Source organism: Crotalus tigris, unplaced genomic scaffold, assembly GCF_016545835.1.
Source record: "Crotalus tigris isolate CLP2741 ecotype Arizona unplaced genomic scaffold, ASM1654583v1 scf7180000020932.1150333, whole genome shotgun sequence".
Classification (NCBI taxonomy): Eukaryota; Metazoa; Chordata; class Lepidosauria; order Squamata; family Viperidae; genus Crotalus; species Crotalus tigris.
In genome coordinates, this window is record NW_024098263.1 from 888002 (window position 1) to 906273 (window position 18272).

Consider the following 18272-nt stretch of genomic DNA (forward strand, 5'->3'; position numbering starts at 1 on the left):
TTCTAGATTCTGTCCAGTTTGATTTCCAGCTACTGCAGGTAGTCCCCTAGCCAAGGCAGAAGACCCTATACAAGTAGTCCTTGACTCACAACGGTTCATTTAGTGACCATTTGAATTTACAAGGCACTGAAAAAAGTGACTTATGGACCGTTTTTCACACTTACGACCATTACAGCATCCCCCACGGTCAAGTGATCAAAACTCAAACACTTAATAATAATAATAATGTTGGAAGGGACCTTGGAGGTCATCGAGTCCAACCCCCTGCTCAGGCAGGAAACCCTACACTCGTATTTATGACGGTCACAGCATCCCAGGGTCATCCTTTGGCCACCTTCTGACCAGCAAAATCAATGGGGAAGCAAAATTCACCTTAACAGCTGTGTTACTAACCTCACAACTGCAGTGATTCACTTAACAACGGTGGCAAAATAGGTCGTCAAATGGGGCAAAACCACAATTGTCTCACTTAGTAGTGGAAAGTTGGGGCTCCATTCTGGTCGTAAGGACCTGTAAGGTTGGAGGCGATTCACTTTACAACCTACTGGCTTGGCAACAGACATTCCGGTTCCATTGGTGGACAGAAGTCAAGGACTACCTGGAAACTTTTAACTATGTTTTTAGTTGTATTTTAGTGAAGATCAATCGGACTGGACAAGAATTACCTTCTCGGTTCCAGAGAATGGACAGCGATGATCTTCTCAAAATTGGCGACAAAGGCTTCTAACCACTGCTGAAGGTAGGACAAATCTTTCTAGAAAAAACAAAGCATAAAAAATAAGAGTTAGAAAGAGCGTGTGTGTATGGGGAAATGGCCTATTATTCCCTATTTCCAAGCTCAGGACCCATGTAGGATCCTTGTCAAGGGAATTGGACAAGGAAGGAAGGAAGGAAGGAAGGAAGGAAGGAAGGAAGGAAGGAAGGAAGGAAGGAAGGAAGGAAGTGCCTAGCATAACTGATGGATTTTATTAAAAGGCATCATCTGCCTGGCGTTGCGGGTCTCTTTGTCATGTGTGCTTCCATGAACAATCTGCATTTGTGTGGTCCTTCGTGCTCTCTGAGATGGGTGGTTTCCTTGCAGACATTTCATGACCCAACCAGGGAACATCATCAGTGCTAGAAGGGAGGAGGAGGAGGAGGAGGAGGAGGAAGGAAGGAAGGAAGGAAGGAAGGAAGGAAGGAAGGAAGGAAGGAAGGAAGGAAGGAAGATGGAGGGAGGACTCTGAGCTGGGTGGTCTCCTTGCAGACATTTCATGACCCAACTAGGGAACGTCATCAGTGCTAGAAGGGAGGAGGAGGAGGAGGAGGAGGAGGAAGGAAGGAAGGAAGGAAGGAAGGAAGGAAGGAAGGAAGGAAGGAAGGAAGGGAAAGATGGAGGGAGGACTCTGAGCTGGGTGGTCTCCTTGCAGACATTTCATGACCCAACTAGGGAACGTCATCAGTGCTAGAAGGGAGGAGGAGGAGGAGGAGGAGGAGGAGGAAGGACTGACTGTGGGGTTCTTAATGCTCTCTGAGCTTGGTGGTTTTCTTGCAGACTATGCAACTTTGTAGCATCATCACTACTAAAAGTGCTAACCTTACTCCCTTCTAGCACGGATGATGTTACCTAGTTGGGTCATGAAATGTCTGCCAGAAACCCTCCCCCCCAACTCAGAAAGCAACAAGGACCCCACAGTTCAACCCTAAAATACTCTCATCTATTGGTACAATCTGCATTTAAATACAGCAGTTCACAGAAGCTGACGCCTCCCCATCGTGTGAAACTCCGCTCACAAAAGTTGATACCTTTTAATAATTTAATTTCCAAGTTTATTGGGAAAGGTGCTAGCAGACACCCCATTTTTTTTTTTTTTTGCACTACACAGCTGAGCGAAAATTCTCTCATCAAAACACAAAACTTCACATCTTTGCTATCAAGTCAAAGATCTGTTGTGAGTCTGCAACAAACAATACATCAAGTTTTGTTTTTACTTGGAAATTGTTTCTGGACTTTGCGCTCAAGACAGAAAAAAAAATGAACTTTTGACCTTGGGTTTTGCTGATGAGATTAATTTATTATTACAGGAAGAGTTAATATCTACCTACAAGAAAAGTTAGAATTCAAGGCTGTAGTTTGACTTGAAAAAAATTGGAAATTAATGCTTTTTTCCCTTTACACGTAGTCCTCGACTTATAGCAGTTCATTTAGCGACCGTTTGAAATTACAACGGCACTGAAAAAATTGATTGATGACTGTTTTTCACACTTATGACCATTGCAGCACTCCTTCATAATCACATTGTCAAAATTCAGATGCTTGGTAATTGACCCGTATTTACAACGGTCGCCATGTCCCGGGGTCACGTGATCCCTTTTTGCGACCTTCTCACAAGCAAAGTCAATGGGGGAAGCCAGATTTGCTTAACGACCGTGTGACTTACTTAACAACTGTAGTGATTCCTTCATCAACAGTGGCAAGGAAGATCGTAAAATAGGGCAAAACTCACTTAAATGTCTCGCTTAGCAACGGAACTGCTGGGCCTCAATAATGGTCGTAAATCGAGGACTACCTGTATTTCATTCTCACTTGGGTGGCTTACCACTAAGTTAAAAAAAAAAAAAGCAAACTCAAGCATTAAAATATTAAGAGAATAAATATTAACATTCAAATCTCTTCTTCTCCTTTCTGTCCCGTTCTTCTTTCCCTCCTACCTTTATTTTCAATTGTGTGATCAACCTTATTGAAAAAAGATAAAAAAAACCCTCAAACACTAGTTTTGCAACCCAGTGTAAGAGGAGATTTCAGATATTGAAAAGTGAACCTACCCCCAAATTTTAAATTAGATAATATGTCAAAACACTTGGGGGACCCCCAATTTCTCCTCCAAAGTGAACATACTCCCAAATTTTAAAAACAGAGATGGGACAATATGTCAAAGCAGCTGTGGGGACGCTCAATATCTCCTCCAAAGTGAACATACCCCCAAATTTTAAATTAGAGATGGGATAATATGTCAAAGCACCTGGGTGGGACCACCAATTTCTCCTCCATCTACTCCAGTGGTTCTCAACCTTTTTAATGCCGCGACCCCCAACCGGTTGTAAGTCAAGGACTACTCAACCCGTCGTAAGTCGAGGACTACTCAACTGGTGCAGCATCGTTTGCAGAATGGGACTTTTGGCGGGCTCAGCAGGGCAGAGACAGCCTGGACAATTCCTATTGGCTTTGGAAAGCCAATAGAATTGGACTCTATTCAAGAGAGTCTATTCTATTGGCCTTCAAAAGCCAATAGAATAAAAGGGAGTAGCACAGCTAGGGAAAAGGGGGAAAAAATGGCGGACTGCGTTGTTTGGCGACCCCCGTGAAATGGTCGTTCGACCCCAAATGGGGTCCCGACCCACAGGTGGAGAACCACTGATCTACTCATTCTGCACATCCTAATTGTTTGGAAACTGGCAAAACAAAAAACAAAAAAATCCCAACAATTAGGAAATGCAGAGTGGGTGGGAGCGTGGGGGAGGAAATTGGGGCTCCCCACGGCTGCTTTGTCATAAAGAGGTGGTGTGGGGACAGATGACCTTCAGGTGCCCTCTGCACCCAGCATGTCCTGAAACCAGAAAATAATGAAGCCTCCTGGCTAATCTTTATTGGCAAACACCAGGGGAGAGAGCTGGTACAGCGTGGTACCTTGATGAAGACAAGCCCACTTTCAGCTTTCAATTTGCAGCTAAAATCCAAACACGAGATAAGGATAATAAATGTAGCCTGGAGTCCTGACTTCTGTTTACAAGAGGAGATCATGGGGGGTTTAGACTGTTAAAATGTTTTAAAACCATTTAAACCATTTAAAACAGCCGTAGACTCCTTCTACGGCTCAGGCAAGAATTGCAAAAGAGAGCCAACGTGGTTTAGCGGTTAAGGCACCAGGCTAGAAAACAGGAGATAGTGAGTTCTAATTATCCTTTAAGTATGAAAGCCGGCTGGGTGACTTTGGGCGAATCACCAGGAGACGGGGAGTTCTAGTCCTGCCCTACGTGTTAGCCAGCTGGGTGACTTTGGGCGAAATCACCAGGAGACAGTGAGTTCTAGTCCCACCTTAGGCACAAAAGCCATCTCAATGACTTTGGGCGAAATCACCAGGAGACGGTGAGTTCTAATCCTGCCCTACGTGTTAAAGCAGTGGTTCTCAACCTGTGGGTCGCGACCCCATTTGGGGTCGAACGACCATTTAACGGGGGTCGCCAAACAACGCAGTCCGCCATTTTTTCCCCCTTTTCCTTAGCTGTGCTACTCCCTTTTATTCTATTGGCTTTTGAATAGAATAGACTCTCTTGAATAGGAGTCTAATTCCATTGGCTTTCAAAAGCCAATAGGAATTGTCCAGGCTGTCTCTGCCCTGCTGAGCCCGCCAAAAGTCCCATTCTGCAAATGGTGCTGCACCCGTTGAGTAGTCCTCGACTTGCGACCAGTTGAGTAGTCCTCAACTTACGACCGGTTGGGGGTCGCGGCATTAAAAAGGTTGAGAACCACTGTGTTAAAGCCAGCTGGGTGACTTTGGCCCAATCACCAGGAGACGGTAAGTTCTAGTCCCACCTTAGGCACGAAAGCTATCTGAGTGACTTTGGGCGAAATCACCAGGAGACGGTGAGTTCTAGTCCTGCCCTATGTGTTAAAGCCAGCTGGGTGACTTTGGCCCAATCACCAGGAGATAGTGAGTTCTAGTCCTGCCCAAGGCATGAAAAAACAGCTGGGTGACTCTGGTCCAATTCTTCTCTCTCACACTAACCCACCTCATTAGAGTTATTGTTGTGGGAGGAAAAAATAGGAAGAGGAAGGTGTGTTGGATATATTTCCCTTCTTGAATTATTTGTAGAAATAATAAAGATGGGATACAAAAGAAACGAAGTGTGTGTGTGGGGGGGGCTGAGCAAAATATGCACCCCTCGTACTGGCAACAGGAAATAAATAGGTTAGAATTAGGGGGGCAAGATAGCCAATCACTGGCTGGGCTCAGGGCCAAATTCTCATTTAGCGGAATTTGTAGAATTTCAACGGGATCTATTGATTTTCAGATTATTTCATCCATTTATAGAGTAGCTCAACTTGCAAATTCAGCAATTCTGCGCGACTCACAAAGTTCAAAACACTACAAGAGAACAGGGGGCTGGAGAACCCGGCGAATGAGATTGCAGGTAGTCCACAATTTATGACAACTTGTTTAGTGACCAGTGTTACTACAGCGCTGTAAAAAGGGACTTAGATGCGGTCCTCGTATTTATGACCATTTCAAGAGTCCCTCGACAACAGCATGACATGATCCCCTTTTGCAATCTTCCGACAAGCAAAATCAATGGGGGAACCCAGATTCACTTAACAACCATGTGACCTGCTTAACAACCGTGGCCAGCAGGTTGTAAAATCGGATGCGACTCTCTTAACAACTGCCTTGCTTAGCAATGAAAATTCTGGTCCCAACTACTGTCGTAAATCAAGAACGTCCTGTACATAATGCATTACAGGTAGTCCTCAGCTTATGACAGTTCATTTAGTGACCATTCAAAGTTACAACAGCCCTGAAAAAAGTGACCATTTTTCACACTTACGACCACTGCAGCCATCCCTATGGTCACGTGATCAAAATTCAGACCCTTGCAAATTGACTCATAGTTATGATGGTCGCAGTGTCCTGAGGTCTCATGATCCCCTTTTGTGACCTTCTGACAAGTGAAGTCAACAACTATATGGCAACAAAAGTCATCAAACAGTCAAAACTCACTTAACAACTCTCATGCTGAGCAGCATAATTTTTGGGCTCAGTTATGGTTGTAAGTTGAGGACCACCTGTATTTATGACGGTCGCAGCATCCCAGGGTCACGTGATCATCATTTGTGACATTCCCAGCCATTCTCTGGCAAACTAAGTCAATGGGAGAATTAAGATTCGTTTAACAACCACCTGATTCACTTAACAACTGCGGCAATTCGCTTAACAACCGTGGCCAAAAAGGTCGTGAAATCGGATGTGATTCACTTAACAACCAGCTTGCTTAGCAGTAGAAATTCTGGCCACAATTGTAGTCCACTTGGTGGAAAAGACCCACATTGCAACAACGGCAACGATCACAGGCAGGAAGGCTGGAGCAACACATTGTGAAATTGTGATATGTTCGTTGCTGTCAACAGCCTCTTTCACCCAGATGGGAGAAAGTGGAATTTGTAAGCCTGAAAAATTCCTTAAGTGTCTCTGACATCTGCCTGCTGGTAATTGAGAGCAGAAGGTTTAAATTAGTTTGAAAAAAACAAAACTGGAGCATTTTAAGATGGGTGGACTTCAACTCCCAGAATTTCCCAACTATCCTGCCTAGCTGGGGGATTCTGGGAGTGGAAGTCCACCCCTCTTAAAGCATGTTGGCTGGGGGATTCTGGGAGTCGGAGTCCTCCCCTCTTAACATGTTCTACTTTGACAGAAAAAAATGCAGCTTTAAAAGTTGTTAAATCAGAAAGTGCATCTTCCTGCATCCACCTTTCTCAAAGTTTGCAAGAGTCTTTCCACCAGTGTGTCTCTTTTACTGCACAACTCCACAACACACATTGTTGCTTCCTTTTTTTGTGTCAACATTCAAAACGGTTCTTGCATCACTGCTGCCCTGAAGCTGAGCCCGTTCAACTCCCCCACCCCTTGCCTAAAACATTCCATCCCTAAACGTTCTGAGTTCAAGATCTGACAGGTCCCACCCACATGGCTTAACTCTAACCCTAATTCGGCTTCTTTCCCGATCTTCCTCGGCTTATGAACAGAACAGGGACCTCAACTTCTGTGGCTGAGAAGATTTTATAACCATTTTCCACCATCGTCGTTAAGTGAACCACAAGGTTGTTGAATGAATCCGGCTTCTGAATCCTGAGATGGGGATGGACTCAGAGGGGAGGGGAGCCCCCCTTTGCAAGATGGCTTACGTCACCCCCCCAAATATACCCATCTGGCCACTTAGAACTGACCCCACTTGAGGGAAAACATAACCTGTCAATCAAATTCCACAATCTCCCAGCAAATCTGGTGATGTTAGACAAAAGGCATTATTGAAAATTTGAAAATTTTTAAGATTTTACAATAACAAAAACAAAACAATTTTCCCCATCCCTCCCCAGCCCTCCCCCTCCCTCCCCCCCCCCCGACTATCCCAGAGCTGGATATAGGCTTAATTAAAATGTCTTCAAAAAGTCTTAAGAAAAATATAAAATATAAGTAAATCTAGATACATTACTTAAACAAATTACAAAACGATTAACAATAAAAAAGGCATTATTTTAAAGGTTCTCTCAAAGGTCAAACTGCCTTTAAGATCAGTTAAGAGCTCTGCATTCCCCCCTCTGAAAGTCTTCACTAGGCCCAAACAAGACCACACCGTTTCCAAGACCCTTGGACCTCGGCACCCATCATCCCCAGCCTTATCTCCCACCTGAAAACATCTCCCAGGTGGTTCTCGCCAGCCATGGTGCTGATATTGATTCAGGTGCCAAACCCAAATTCCAGCACCGATAGATACAACTGATGAGGTTACTTAGTTTGGCCATGAAAGGTCTGCAAGAAAACCACCCAGCTCAGAGAGAACCAAGCATCCCATAGTAGTTGTCCTCCTCCTCCTCCCTCCTGCAAACCCCCCTCCCTCTGGCACTGATGATGTTACATAGTTGGGTCATGAAACATCTGCAAGGAAACCACCAAGTTCAGACAGCATCAAGGACCCCACAGTCTCTTTCTTCTTCTTCTCCTTCTCCTTCTTCTTCCTCCTCCACCTCCTCCTCCTCCTCCTCCACCCCCTCCTCCTTTCTGCAAACCCCCCTCCCCTCCCAGGGAGCTAGTGGGATGCATAGCTCGGATAGCCTTCACAAACGCATGCAAACCCTTAGCTCAAAACAGACAAAAATTGCACATTGCAAGGACACATCAATGGACCGGAAATTCCCACACCTGCACAGGTAGGTCCAAACCCAACCTCTTCTCCACGCACGAAGGAAGAGGCAGGATTCTGCAAGGTTTTACCTGGCACGGGACGGCACAGCTCTTCCATGCGGAGGTGCTTAGGGACTCCATCTCCGAAGAACACCTTTAGACGCCTAAGACTACAAGATCCATGTGGAGATGAGGCTCCCCCCTGCCCAATCTCCCAGGGAGGTGCGCGGGGACAGTATATCCGAAGAAACTTAAAATGCCAACAAAGAAAAGTTTGCAGAGAAACTGAGAATGCTGAGCAAGAAAGTGACTTTCGCAAAAAAGGTTTCTCGGTTTAACAGGCTCCAGGAAATGCCAAGTCACGACAACAGACAACACTTCCTTTCCTGCCGAACTAGAGGACCCACCGCAAAACAGTGTCTTCATTGCGCTTGTCGCAAGCGAGCACGCCCCAAAGCTGCTGCCAAACCGAACCAAAAAAATGAAAAAGAAATATATGTATATGTGTATATATATGTATACATATATATATAAAACCAGCAACTAGCCCGAAGCTGGTCTTTTTCCCCCCCCCCCACACCCTCCGTGGTCGAATCCTCGTTCTGCTGTCTGTGCACCCGGTTTTTACCGAGCAGGTTATTTTGCAGCACACAAAATAAAAGAGGAAAATAAAAAAAGGAAAAGAAGAGTAGGAATGGGAAAAAGAAACTTCATGGGCACTTGGCCTGCTTTGAAGAACGACACGCACCTTGGACTTCAAAACACCTCCTGATGAGCATCAGGCGTGCAAGACTTGAAAAAGGAACATGAGAAAGAACGGATTGAGAGGGAAAAATCACAGGATCCAGCAACTTTATAGAGGTAGTCCTCGACTTACAATTGTTCATTTAATGACCGTTCGAAGTTACGACAGCACTGAAAAAAGGGACTTAGGACCGTTTTTCACACTTACGACCATGGCAGCATCCCTGGTCTCATGCTCAAAATTCAGATGCTTGGCAACTGACTCATAATTATGACGGTCGCATTGTCCCGGGATTCACATGATCCCCTTTTGCGACCCACTGACAAGCAAAGTCAATGAGGGAAGCCTGATTCACTTAACAACCGTGTGACTAAGTTATTAACTGCAGGGATTCACTTAACAGGTGTGGCAAGGAAGGTTATAAAGTGGGGCAAAACCCACTGAACAAATGTCTCACTCAGCAACAGAAATTTTGGGGCTCAATCATGGTCGTAAGTCGAGGACTGCCTGTATTTGATGCACATCAAAAACATGGTCGGTGTTTGGGGACACGGAGCGAAAGGGACAATTGGTGCCGCAAAGATGTTTACCTTGCCTTTTATTGCATCTTTTTAAAGGTCTGCTTAAGAGTAATCATTTTGTGGTTGTGATATCTCTGTTGCTGTTCGTTCCCTTTAACTTGGGCCTTTCGCTGTTCAAACAACCTGACTTGGTCTTATCTTTTTAAAGCAGGTTTTAATTTTAATTTTATGATTTTACATCTGTAGTTTTATTGCTGCTTTGAGTTGCCTGGAGTCGTGGTTTGAATTACAAATCTTTTCAAGGAAATAGGTTATCGATAAATAAATTTATCTATCTATCTATCTATCTATCTATCTATCTATCTATCTATCTATCTATCTATCTATTTATGAGACTTATATACCGCTTTAAGTGCAAGCACTCTCTAAGCGGTGTATACCAGTAAGCAATGTATATATATATATTTTATATTGCCGCCAACAGTCTGGGTCCTCATTTTACCTACCCCGGAAGGATGGAAGGCTGAGTCAGCCTTGACTTACGACTGTTCTTTTAGTGACTGAAGTTACGACAGCAACGACAGATCCTCGCAGTTACAACCGCTGCCTCTCCATGTTCACGTGAACAAAATTCAGACGCTGAATTTCGTATGTATGACGGTTGCAGCGTCCCGGGGTTCATGTGATCCCCTTTTGTGACCGTCTGACAACTAAAGTCAATGAGGGAAGCCAGATTCACGACTCACTTAACAATCGCAGTGATTCATTTAACAACCGTGGCAAGAAAAGGGCATAAAACGGAGCAAAACTCACTTAACAACTGTGCTGCTTAGCAGTGGAAATTCTGCTCCCAATTTGTGGTCATAAATCGAGGACTTGTCTGTCTTTGTTTTCTGATCAATGGAATTTGGGGAGGGTACGTAAAGTGAAGTACGTAAAGTAAGCACCCCGCCCTATTAGGCTGCTTTGAATGGCGTTTTGGCGTCCGCCATCCTCTTCTTCACCCCAAGAATTGGGCAAGTGATGACTCCAACAAGCTTGATGGGAATGGAGGAGGTTCAGGATTCAAGTCCTGACTTGTCTGAACCATGCACCGTTCGTATGCAGTAAATCCGGTTTTCTTTGCATTTTTTTCCCACCTGCACCCTTGATGGCACCCAAAGTTTTCAGACTTCAAAAAGTCCTGGAGATCCCACAGCTCATTTAGTAACCGTTCCAGTTCAACTTACAGCGGCAGTGAAAAATTTTTCACACTTACGACCGTTGCAGCGTCCCGCATGATCCAAATTCAGACACTTGGCAACTGATTCGTATTTATGACGGTCGCAGTGTCCGGGGGTCACGTGATCCCCTTTTGTGACCTTCTGACGAACTAAATCAAATAGGGAAGCCGGCTTCACTTAACAACCATGTGACTCACTTAACAACTGCAGCGATTCACTTAACAACTCTGGGAAGAAAGGTTGTAAAATGGGGCAAAACTCCCTTAGTAACTGCCTCGCTTAGCAACAGAAATCTGTGCTCATTTGTGGTCTTTAAGTTGAGGATCACCTGTAGGGAGAGAGAGAGAGAGAGAGAGAGAGAGAGAGAGAGAGAGAGAGAGAGAGAGAAATGCAGGATGGAAATATTGTAATAAGGCGGGGGGGAGAACATCATGGTAGTCCTCGACTTACGACTTCAGTTGGGACCACAATGTCCTTCAATAAGCGAGGCTGTTGTTCAATGTGGGTAAATAGGTAAAATAAGGTAAAGTGAAATTAAGTAAAATAAAATACAATAAAATGAATAAAATAAAGTAAAATAAGATAATAAAACAAAAAATTCAGTAAGACATACTAAGGCATAGGTAATTCTTGATTTACAACAACTGAGCAAGACGGTTGCGAAGTGAGTTTTGTCTTGTTTTACGACCTTTCTTGCCACAGTTGTTAAGTGAATCAGTGTAGCTGTTAAGTGAATCTGGGTTCCCCATTGATTTTGCTTGTCAGAAGGTCGCAAAAGGGGGTCACGTGACCTCCCCAGGACACTGCAATGGTCATAAGTATGAATCAGTTCCAAGAGTCCAAATTTTGACCACGTGACCATGGGGGATGCTGCAACGGTCGTAAGTGTGAAAAACGGTCACAAGTCACTTTCTTCAATGCCGTTGCAACTCTGAACTATCACTAAACAAGCTGTCGTAAGTCAGGGACTATCTGTAAGCTAGTCTCATCTTCTCCATTCGCATGACCGCAGAGACACACACACACACACAGCTGTGTGGGAACCCATACCAGCCTCCTGGATCACACAACTGCTTTTGTCACACATCTGCACAACCCCCAGGAGAAAGGGAAATGAGGGAGCGCCAACCGCAGCTTCTCCCGCAAAGAGTGCACCACCAGGAGATCATAGATAGATAGATAGGTTGATAGATAGATAGATAGATAGATAGATAGATAGATAGATAGATAGATAGATAGATAGATACACACATACACAAACACACACATAGTGGCAAACTTCTTATGCCTTGTTGCCAAATCAATAACACGGACAGCAAGAAACGAGTTTGACTGGAGGGGGATTTTACCCTTTTAACTGGTTTGTGTGTTTGTCATATGATTGTGGCAGAAAAGGAAGGAAATAAATGAGAAGGAAATACAGTATTCCTTGACTTACAACAGTTCATTTAGTGACCGTTAGAAGTTACAACAGCACAAAAAAAAAGCAACTTATGATCGTTTTCCCACTTACCACCTTGGACCATCCCCCGTGATCAGGTGATCAAAATTCGGACTCTTGGCAACTGACTCACATATATGACGGTCGCAGCGTCCCTGGGGTCATGCGATCCCCTTTTGTGACTTTCTGACAAGCAAAGTCAACGGGGGAAGCCAGATTCACTTAACAACCGTGTGACTCAATTTAACAACTACAAGTATTTACTTAGCAACTGTGGGAAGAAAGGTTGTCAAATGCGGAAAAACTCACTAAACAGTTGTCTCACTTAACAACGGAGATTTTGGGCTCAGTTGTGGTCATAAGTCGAGGACTACCTGTACAGCAATAGAGGAAGGTGGACAAGGCAGCGGAAGAGAAGCTGGAATGGGAGAAAGGGAGACTGACATAGTCCAGCCTGATGGCGCTCCCAGAAAGACCCCACCTTCAGCATTGGTCGTTTGTTGCCCTAAAACAGACGTTCTTAACCTCTGCTTCCTTAACATGGGTGGACTTCCACTCCCAGAATCCCCCAGCCAGCCATGCTTTATGAGGGGAGGACTTCCACTCCCAGAATCCCCCAGCCAGCCATGCTTTATGAGGGGAGGACTTCAACTCCCAGAATCCCCCACCTAGGATGCTTTAAGAGGAGTGGACTTCCACTCCCAGAATCCCCTAGCCACCATGCTTTAAGAGGGGGAGGACCAACTCCCAGAATCCCCCAGCAAGGATGCTTTAAGAGGGGTAGATTTCAACTCCCACAATCCCCCAGCCGGCATGCTTTAAGATGGGTGGACTTCAACTCCCAGAATCCTCCAGCCAGCCATGCTTTAAGAGGGGAGGAGTTCAACTCCCAGAATCCCCCAGCCAGCCATGCTTTAGGAAGGGAGGACTTCCACTCCCAGAATCCCCTAGCCACCATGCTTTAAGAGGGGGAGGACCAACTCCCAGAATCCCCCAGCAAGGATGCTTTAAGAGGGGTAGACTTCAACTCCCAGAATACCCCAGCAAGGATGCTTTAAGATGGGTGGACTTCCACTCCCAGAATCCCCTAGCCACCATGCTTTAAGAGGGGGAGGACCAACTCCCAGAATCCCCCAGCAAGGATGCTTTAAGAGGGGTAGATTTCAACTCCCACAATCCCCCAGCCGGCATGCTTTAAGATGGGTGGACTTCAACTCCCAGAATCCTCCAGCCAGCCATGCTTTAAGAGGGGAGGAGTTCAACTCCCAGAATCCCCCAGTCATCATACCAAGTTGGAAATTCTGGGAGTTGAAGTCCACCTCTCTCAAGTGGCCAAGTTTGAGAAACACCGACCTAATCCCTTAAAAACTCAACCCAAACACGAAACTCAAGGCAAAACCCAAATCCTGCCTCCCCTCCTCTGCTCTCCACTTTTACTCCCGGGTAGAGAATCCTAACCGTGCACATCCAAACAAATTCTTTGAGATGGAGAAGTTCCGCAAACGGGATGTGTCCCAGATGGGAAGATTCGACTGGCCACGACTCCTCATAAAATTGGAAAACTTGATGAGCTGAAACATCTGGAGGATGCCAGCATGGCTGAACCATCCGGGTGGGATTATGGGTGGAGTGTGAATCCCACCAACAACCCCCCCACCACCACCTTTTGTCCTCTCTTTCCGGCTCAAAGCCCTCCAAATTCCTCACCGGAGTCTCAGGAACACGGCTGCTGGCTGTCATCTTTCATCTGGCTGCGTCTCCCGATTTCGACTGGGCTGGGCTCGCCAGTGGAAGAGACGGGGCGTGGTTTCATGCTACGCCAACGGGACAAGCATGTGCTGCAGGTTGAGGCATCGCTGGATGGCCAGGCCCGGTGCCACCTGTGGGATTTCTGCAGAGCTGCCACGCCTGGGGACGGCGCATCGTGCCCAGGTGGCCTCAAAAATCTCATTCCCAGGAAGGAGAGCGACATCGCGCACGGAGATATCCCAAAGTTTTGGACAGCTCTTCTTGCGGCGACTCGCTCGTGCATGGATCGGCGCATGGAGCTATCGGGTGACCCTTGGCGCATGACACAACCCCCCTCCCCAATGCATTTCCTGCCCTGGGGTATTCTGGCTGATGTGCATTTATTTCTCTTTGCAAATGAAGCGCAGTTCAGCTCGAAAAGCCTGTTTCTCTATGCTGCTTTTCTTGCTCCGGCAGATTTATTAGGCTGATTAATATTTCCAGAAAGATTACAACTGTGAAAAGCAGAGTTACTTCCTTTGATTATTTATTTTTTTAACAGGGCAGAGAAAGCCTGAGCCGATGGGTGTGGTCGCTGGTTACACAAACACAATCCTACCTGTCACAAAGGAACACACATCCCAGTGTGAAAAGGAATTATTCTGACGTTCGTAATAAGTAAAGAAGAATTTTACGTATGGAAACAGCCAAAGGGGGTCATTTTGTCTTATACTCAGCAACTTTAAGAGGGGTGGACTTCAACTCCCAGAATTCCCCAGCCAGCCTGCTGACAAGGTCACATGATCCTCTTTTGCAACCTTCTGAAAAGCAAAGTTAATGGGGGAAGCCAGATTCACTTGACAACTGTGTGACTAACTCAACAATTGCAATGATTCACTTAACAACGATGGCAAGAAATCAAATGAAGCAAAACTCCTTTAACAAAATATCTTGCTGAGCAACAGAAATATTGGGCACAATTGCAGCCATATTTCAAAGGCTACCTGTAAAACCAATAATTCAACAAACCAAATGTTCTTCATGGTCTCCTAGTCCTCATTAATTCCTTCTGGTGTTCGTGTGATGCTTGGTTTCCGGTCTCTGTTTACATATTTTAGCTTTTTGATGTGCAGCGGTTCTTTGGAGCCATTATAATTTTTAGCAATCGTCAGCAAGCAGGGAATTAGCATCTAAAATGATTTTCATAAAAATTCATTTTTTAATATCAACGGGGTAACTAAGACCGACAAGCTAATTCCCAAAGATACAATTGTCGGGGTTTCATATTAAAATTTGCCCAATATTCCAACATCTCTGGGATTTTTAGACTTAGGTAATCCTCGACTTACAACAGTTCATTTAGTGACCATTCAAAGTTACAATGGCACTGAAAAAAAGTGACTTAGGGCTGTTTTTCATACTTATGACCGTTGTAGCATCTCCACGGTCACGTGACCAAAATTCAGAGGCTTGGAAACCCGGTCCTATTTATGACGGTTAGCCTCATATAATGTAAAGTTTAGACATCCTCTAGTCCAGCAGAGAGAAAGAGAGAGAGAAAGCAGAGAGAGAGAGAGAGAGAGAGAAAGGAGAGAGAAGAGAGAGAAAGGAGAGAGGGGAGAGAGAGAGAAGAGATAGAAAGGAGAGGGGGTGAGAGAGAGATAGGAGAGAGACAGAAATGATAGGGGAGAAAGGAGAGTGAAGAGAGAAAGGAGATGGGAGAGAGAGGGGAGAGAAAAGAGAGAGAGGCGAGAGAGAAGAGAGAGAAAGGAAAGGGGGAGAGAGAGAGAGGAGAGAGAGATAGGAATGAGAGACATTTGAGAGAGAGGGGAGAGAAAGGAGAGAAGAGAGAGTGAAGAGACAGAAAGGAGAGGGGGAGAGAGAGAGGAATGAGAGAAAGAGAGAGAGGAGAGAAAAGAGAGAGAAAGGAGAGAGGGGGGAGAGAGAGGAATGAGGGACGGGAGAGAGGAGAGAGAGGAATGAGAGACATTTGAGAGAGAGAGGGGAGAGAGAAAGGAGAGAAGAGAGAGTGAAGAGACAGAAAGGAGAGGGGGGAGAGAGAGAGAGGAATGAGAGAAAGAGAGAGAAGAGAGAGAAGAGAGAGAAAGGAGAGAGGGGGAGAGAGAGGAATGAGGGACGGGAGAGAGAGGGGAAAGAGAAAGGAGAGAGAAGAGATAGAAAGGAAAGGGGAAAGAGGAGACAGAGAGAGACAGGAAAGAGAGATGGGAGAGAGAAAAGAGAGGAGAGAGAGGAATGAGAGAGAGGGGAGAGAGTGGGGGGAGAGATAGAGAAGAGAGAGAGTGAAAGGAGAGACAGGGGAGAGAGAGGAATGAGAGACGGGAGAGAGGGGGAAAGAGAAAGGAGAGAGAGAAGAGATAGAAAGGAGAGAGGGGAGAGAGAGGAGAGAGAGAGACAGGAAAGAGATGGGAGAGAGAAAAGAGAGAGGAGAGAGAGGAATGAGAGAGAGGGGAGAGGGTGGGGGGAGAGATAGAGAAGAGAGAGAGTGAAAGGAGAGACGGGGAGAGAGAGGAATGAGAGACAGGGGAGAGAGAGGGGGAAAGAGAAAGGAGAGAGAGAGAAGAGATAGAAAGGAGAGAGGGGAAAGAGGAGACAGAGAGAGACAGGAATGAGAGAGAGGGGAGAGAGAAAGGAGAGAGGGGGGAGAGAGGAATGAGAGACAGGGGAAAGAGGGGAGAGAAAGGAGAGAGGGGGGAGAGAGAGAAAGAGGACAGAAAGAGAAAGGAGAAACACAGAGAGGAGAGATAAAGGAGAGAGAGAGGGAGGAGAGGGAGGACTCAAATTTATGACGGTCGCAGTGTCCCTGGGTCACGTGATGCCCATTTGTGACCTTCTGACAAACAAAGTCAGTGGGGGAAGCCGGGTTAACGACTATGTGACTAACTTAACAACCGCAGGGATTCGCTTAACAACTGGGGCAAGAATGGTCATAAAAGGAGGCAAAACTCACTTAACAACTGTCTTGCTCAGCAATGGAAAGGTTAGGTTGCACAACCAGGAGGAGCGGGTGCTGCAAACCTATTCCGTAGTGAAAAATTAGAGGCACAACAAGAAACTGCAACCACAAATGTTCAGCAATGGTACAGCTTGAGCAAGTGTGCAATCAGCCAGGGTGAATCAGAGAGCGGATGAAGTTCTTGGAAGTGACTCAAAGGGAGTAAATGCAACACTGGAAAATGATGGTTTTTTTCCTCCTTCAGTTTGCAAAAGATACAACTATACAGTAAACTCTTTGGTGTCGTTATCGTAGTTTGTATCGTGTTGCATTTTATATTCTATCCTATTTGTACTGTATTTTGTATTGCATGTATTTTGAACTGTGTTTGTACAATGTTTTGTACTCTATTTGTACTATGTTTCATTTTGTATTTTACATTTTGTTTTGTATTCGGGGTTGTATCGTATTTTGTGTTGCATTTGCATTGCATTTTGTAATGTATTGGATCGCACTGTGAATTTATTTGTATTGTATTTTGTACTGCATTGTGTTTTATATTGCATTTTTATCATAGGATATTTTGTATTTGTCTAATTTTTGTACTGTATTGTCTTTTGTATTGAATTGCATGTTGTGTTATATTGCAATTTGCATTGTTTGCATTCTACTTTGCATTTTGTGTTGCATTTCTATTGTATTTTGCATTGTGTTGTGTTTTGTATGGTATGGTATTTATATTCCACCTTTATTCTTTTTATAAATAACATTTCTAATATTCTTCTTTCCTTCTATTCTCCTCACCACAACAACTTTGTGAGGTAGGCTGGGCTCTTTAAGAGTTACTGGCCCAAAGTCACCCAGCCAGCCTTCGTGACTAAAGCAGGACTAGAACTCACCATCTCCTGGTGATTGGCCCAAAGTCATCCAGCCGGCTTTTATGCCTGGATTAGGACTCCCTGTCTCCTGGTGATTGGCCCAAAGTCACACAACCAACTTTCACACTTAAGGCAGAACTAGAATTCACCGCCTCCTGATTTCTAGGCCAGAACTGTTCCACCAGACTGGCTCTTTTAGAGTTTAGAAGAATTTTTACAAAAAACCTTTCGAACCTTATTCTTATTTGGATGGACGATGGTTCTTCTATAGATAGTCCTCGACTAACACGGATTTGTTTAACGACTGTTCAAAGTTACCACATTGCTGAAAAGGGTGTCCTATGAGTGGACTTTGCCGTTATGACCATTGCTGCGTCACATGATCAAAATTTGGACTTTTGGCGAGTGCCCTGTATGTACGACGGTTGCGGTATCCCAGTGATCACCTTCCCAGCCAGCTTCCAACAAGCCAAGTCAATGGGGGAGAACTGATTTGCTTAATGACCACGGTGATTCTCTTAACAACCATGGGGGAAAGGTCATAAAAGGTCATAAAAGTCATAGTAAGGCCAAGTTTGAAGACCTGGTCTGGATCCAAGCCTGCAGTTTCATTAAAATGGCCGACTGAGGAATTCTGGGAGTTGAAGTCCACCAGTCATAAAAGGGCCACGTTTGGAGACCCCTGCACTATTTGACACCTTCCTGATTGTTCCTTGTGGCTGTTCTTAGGGAAAAACAACAAAAAAGGTTTTTCAGGGGTCAAAGAAACTGGTTCCAGCTGGCATGACAGAAAGGCCAGCTAATTTCTAACAAGTGTCTCACTTAACAACAGAAATTTGGGCTCCATTG

At 45.0% G+C, this 18272-nt stretch overlaps 1 protein-coding gene across 5 annotated transcripts in view; it reads right to left on the minus strand.

Annotated features, from left to right (window-relative positions):
* NBEAL2 (neurobeachin like 2) overlaps positions 1 to 18272 on the minus strand; it is a 126691-nt gene that overhangs the window by 88913 nt on the left and 19506 nt on the right. For 3 of the 5 annotated variants that reach the window (XR_005559810.1, XM_039368796.1, XM_039368799.1), the window contains exon 2: positions 666 to 754. Coding sequence is in view for 4 of the 5 variants with exons in the window: in XM_039368796.1 (XP_039224730.1) it covers positions 666 to 754 (89 nt within the window). In the remaining variant the exon portion in view is untranslated. Of the gene's footprint in view, positions 1 to 665; positions 755 to 8024; positions 8292 to 13571; positions 13928 to 18272 lie in introns of those variants that run through there. The other 2 variants (XM_039368798.1, XM_039368797.1) reach the window with 2 other exon arrangements.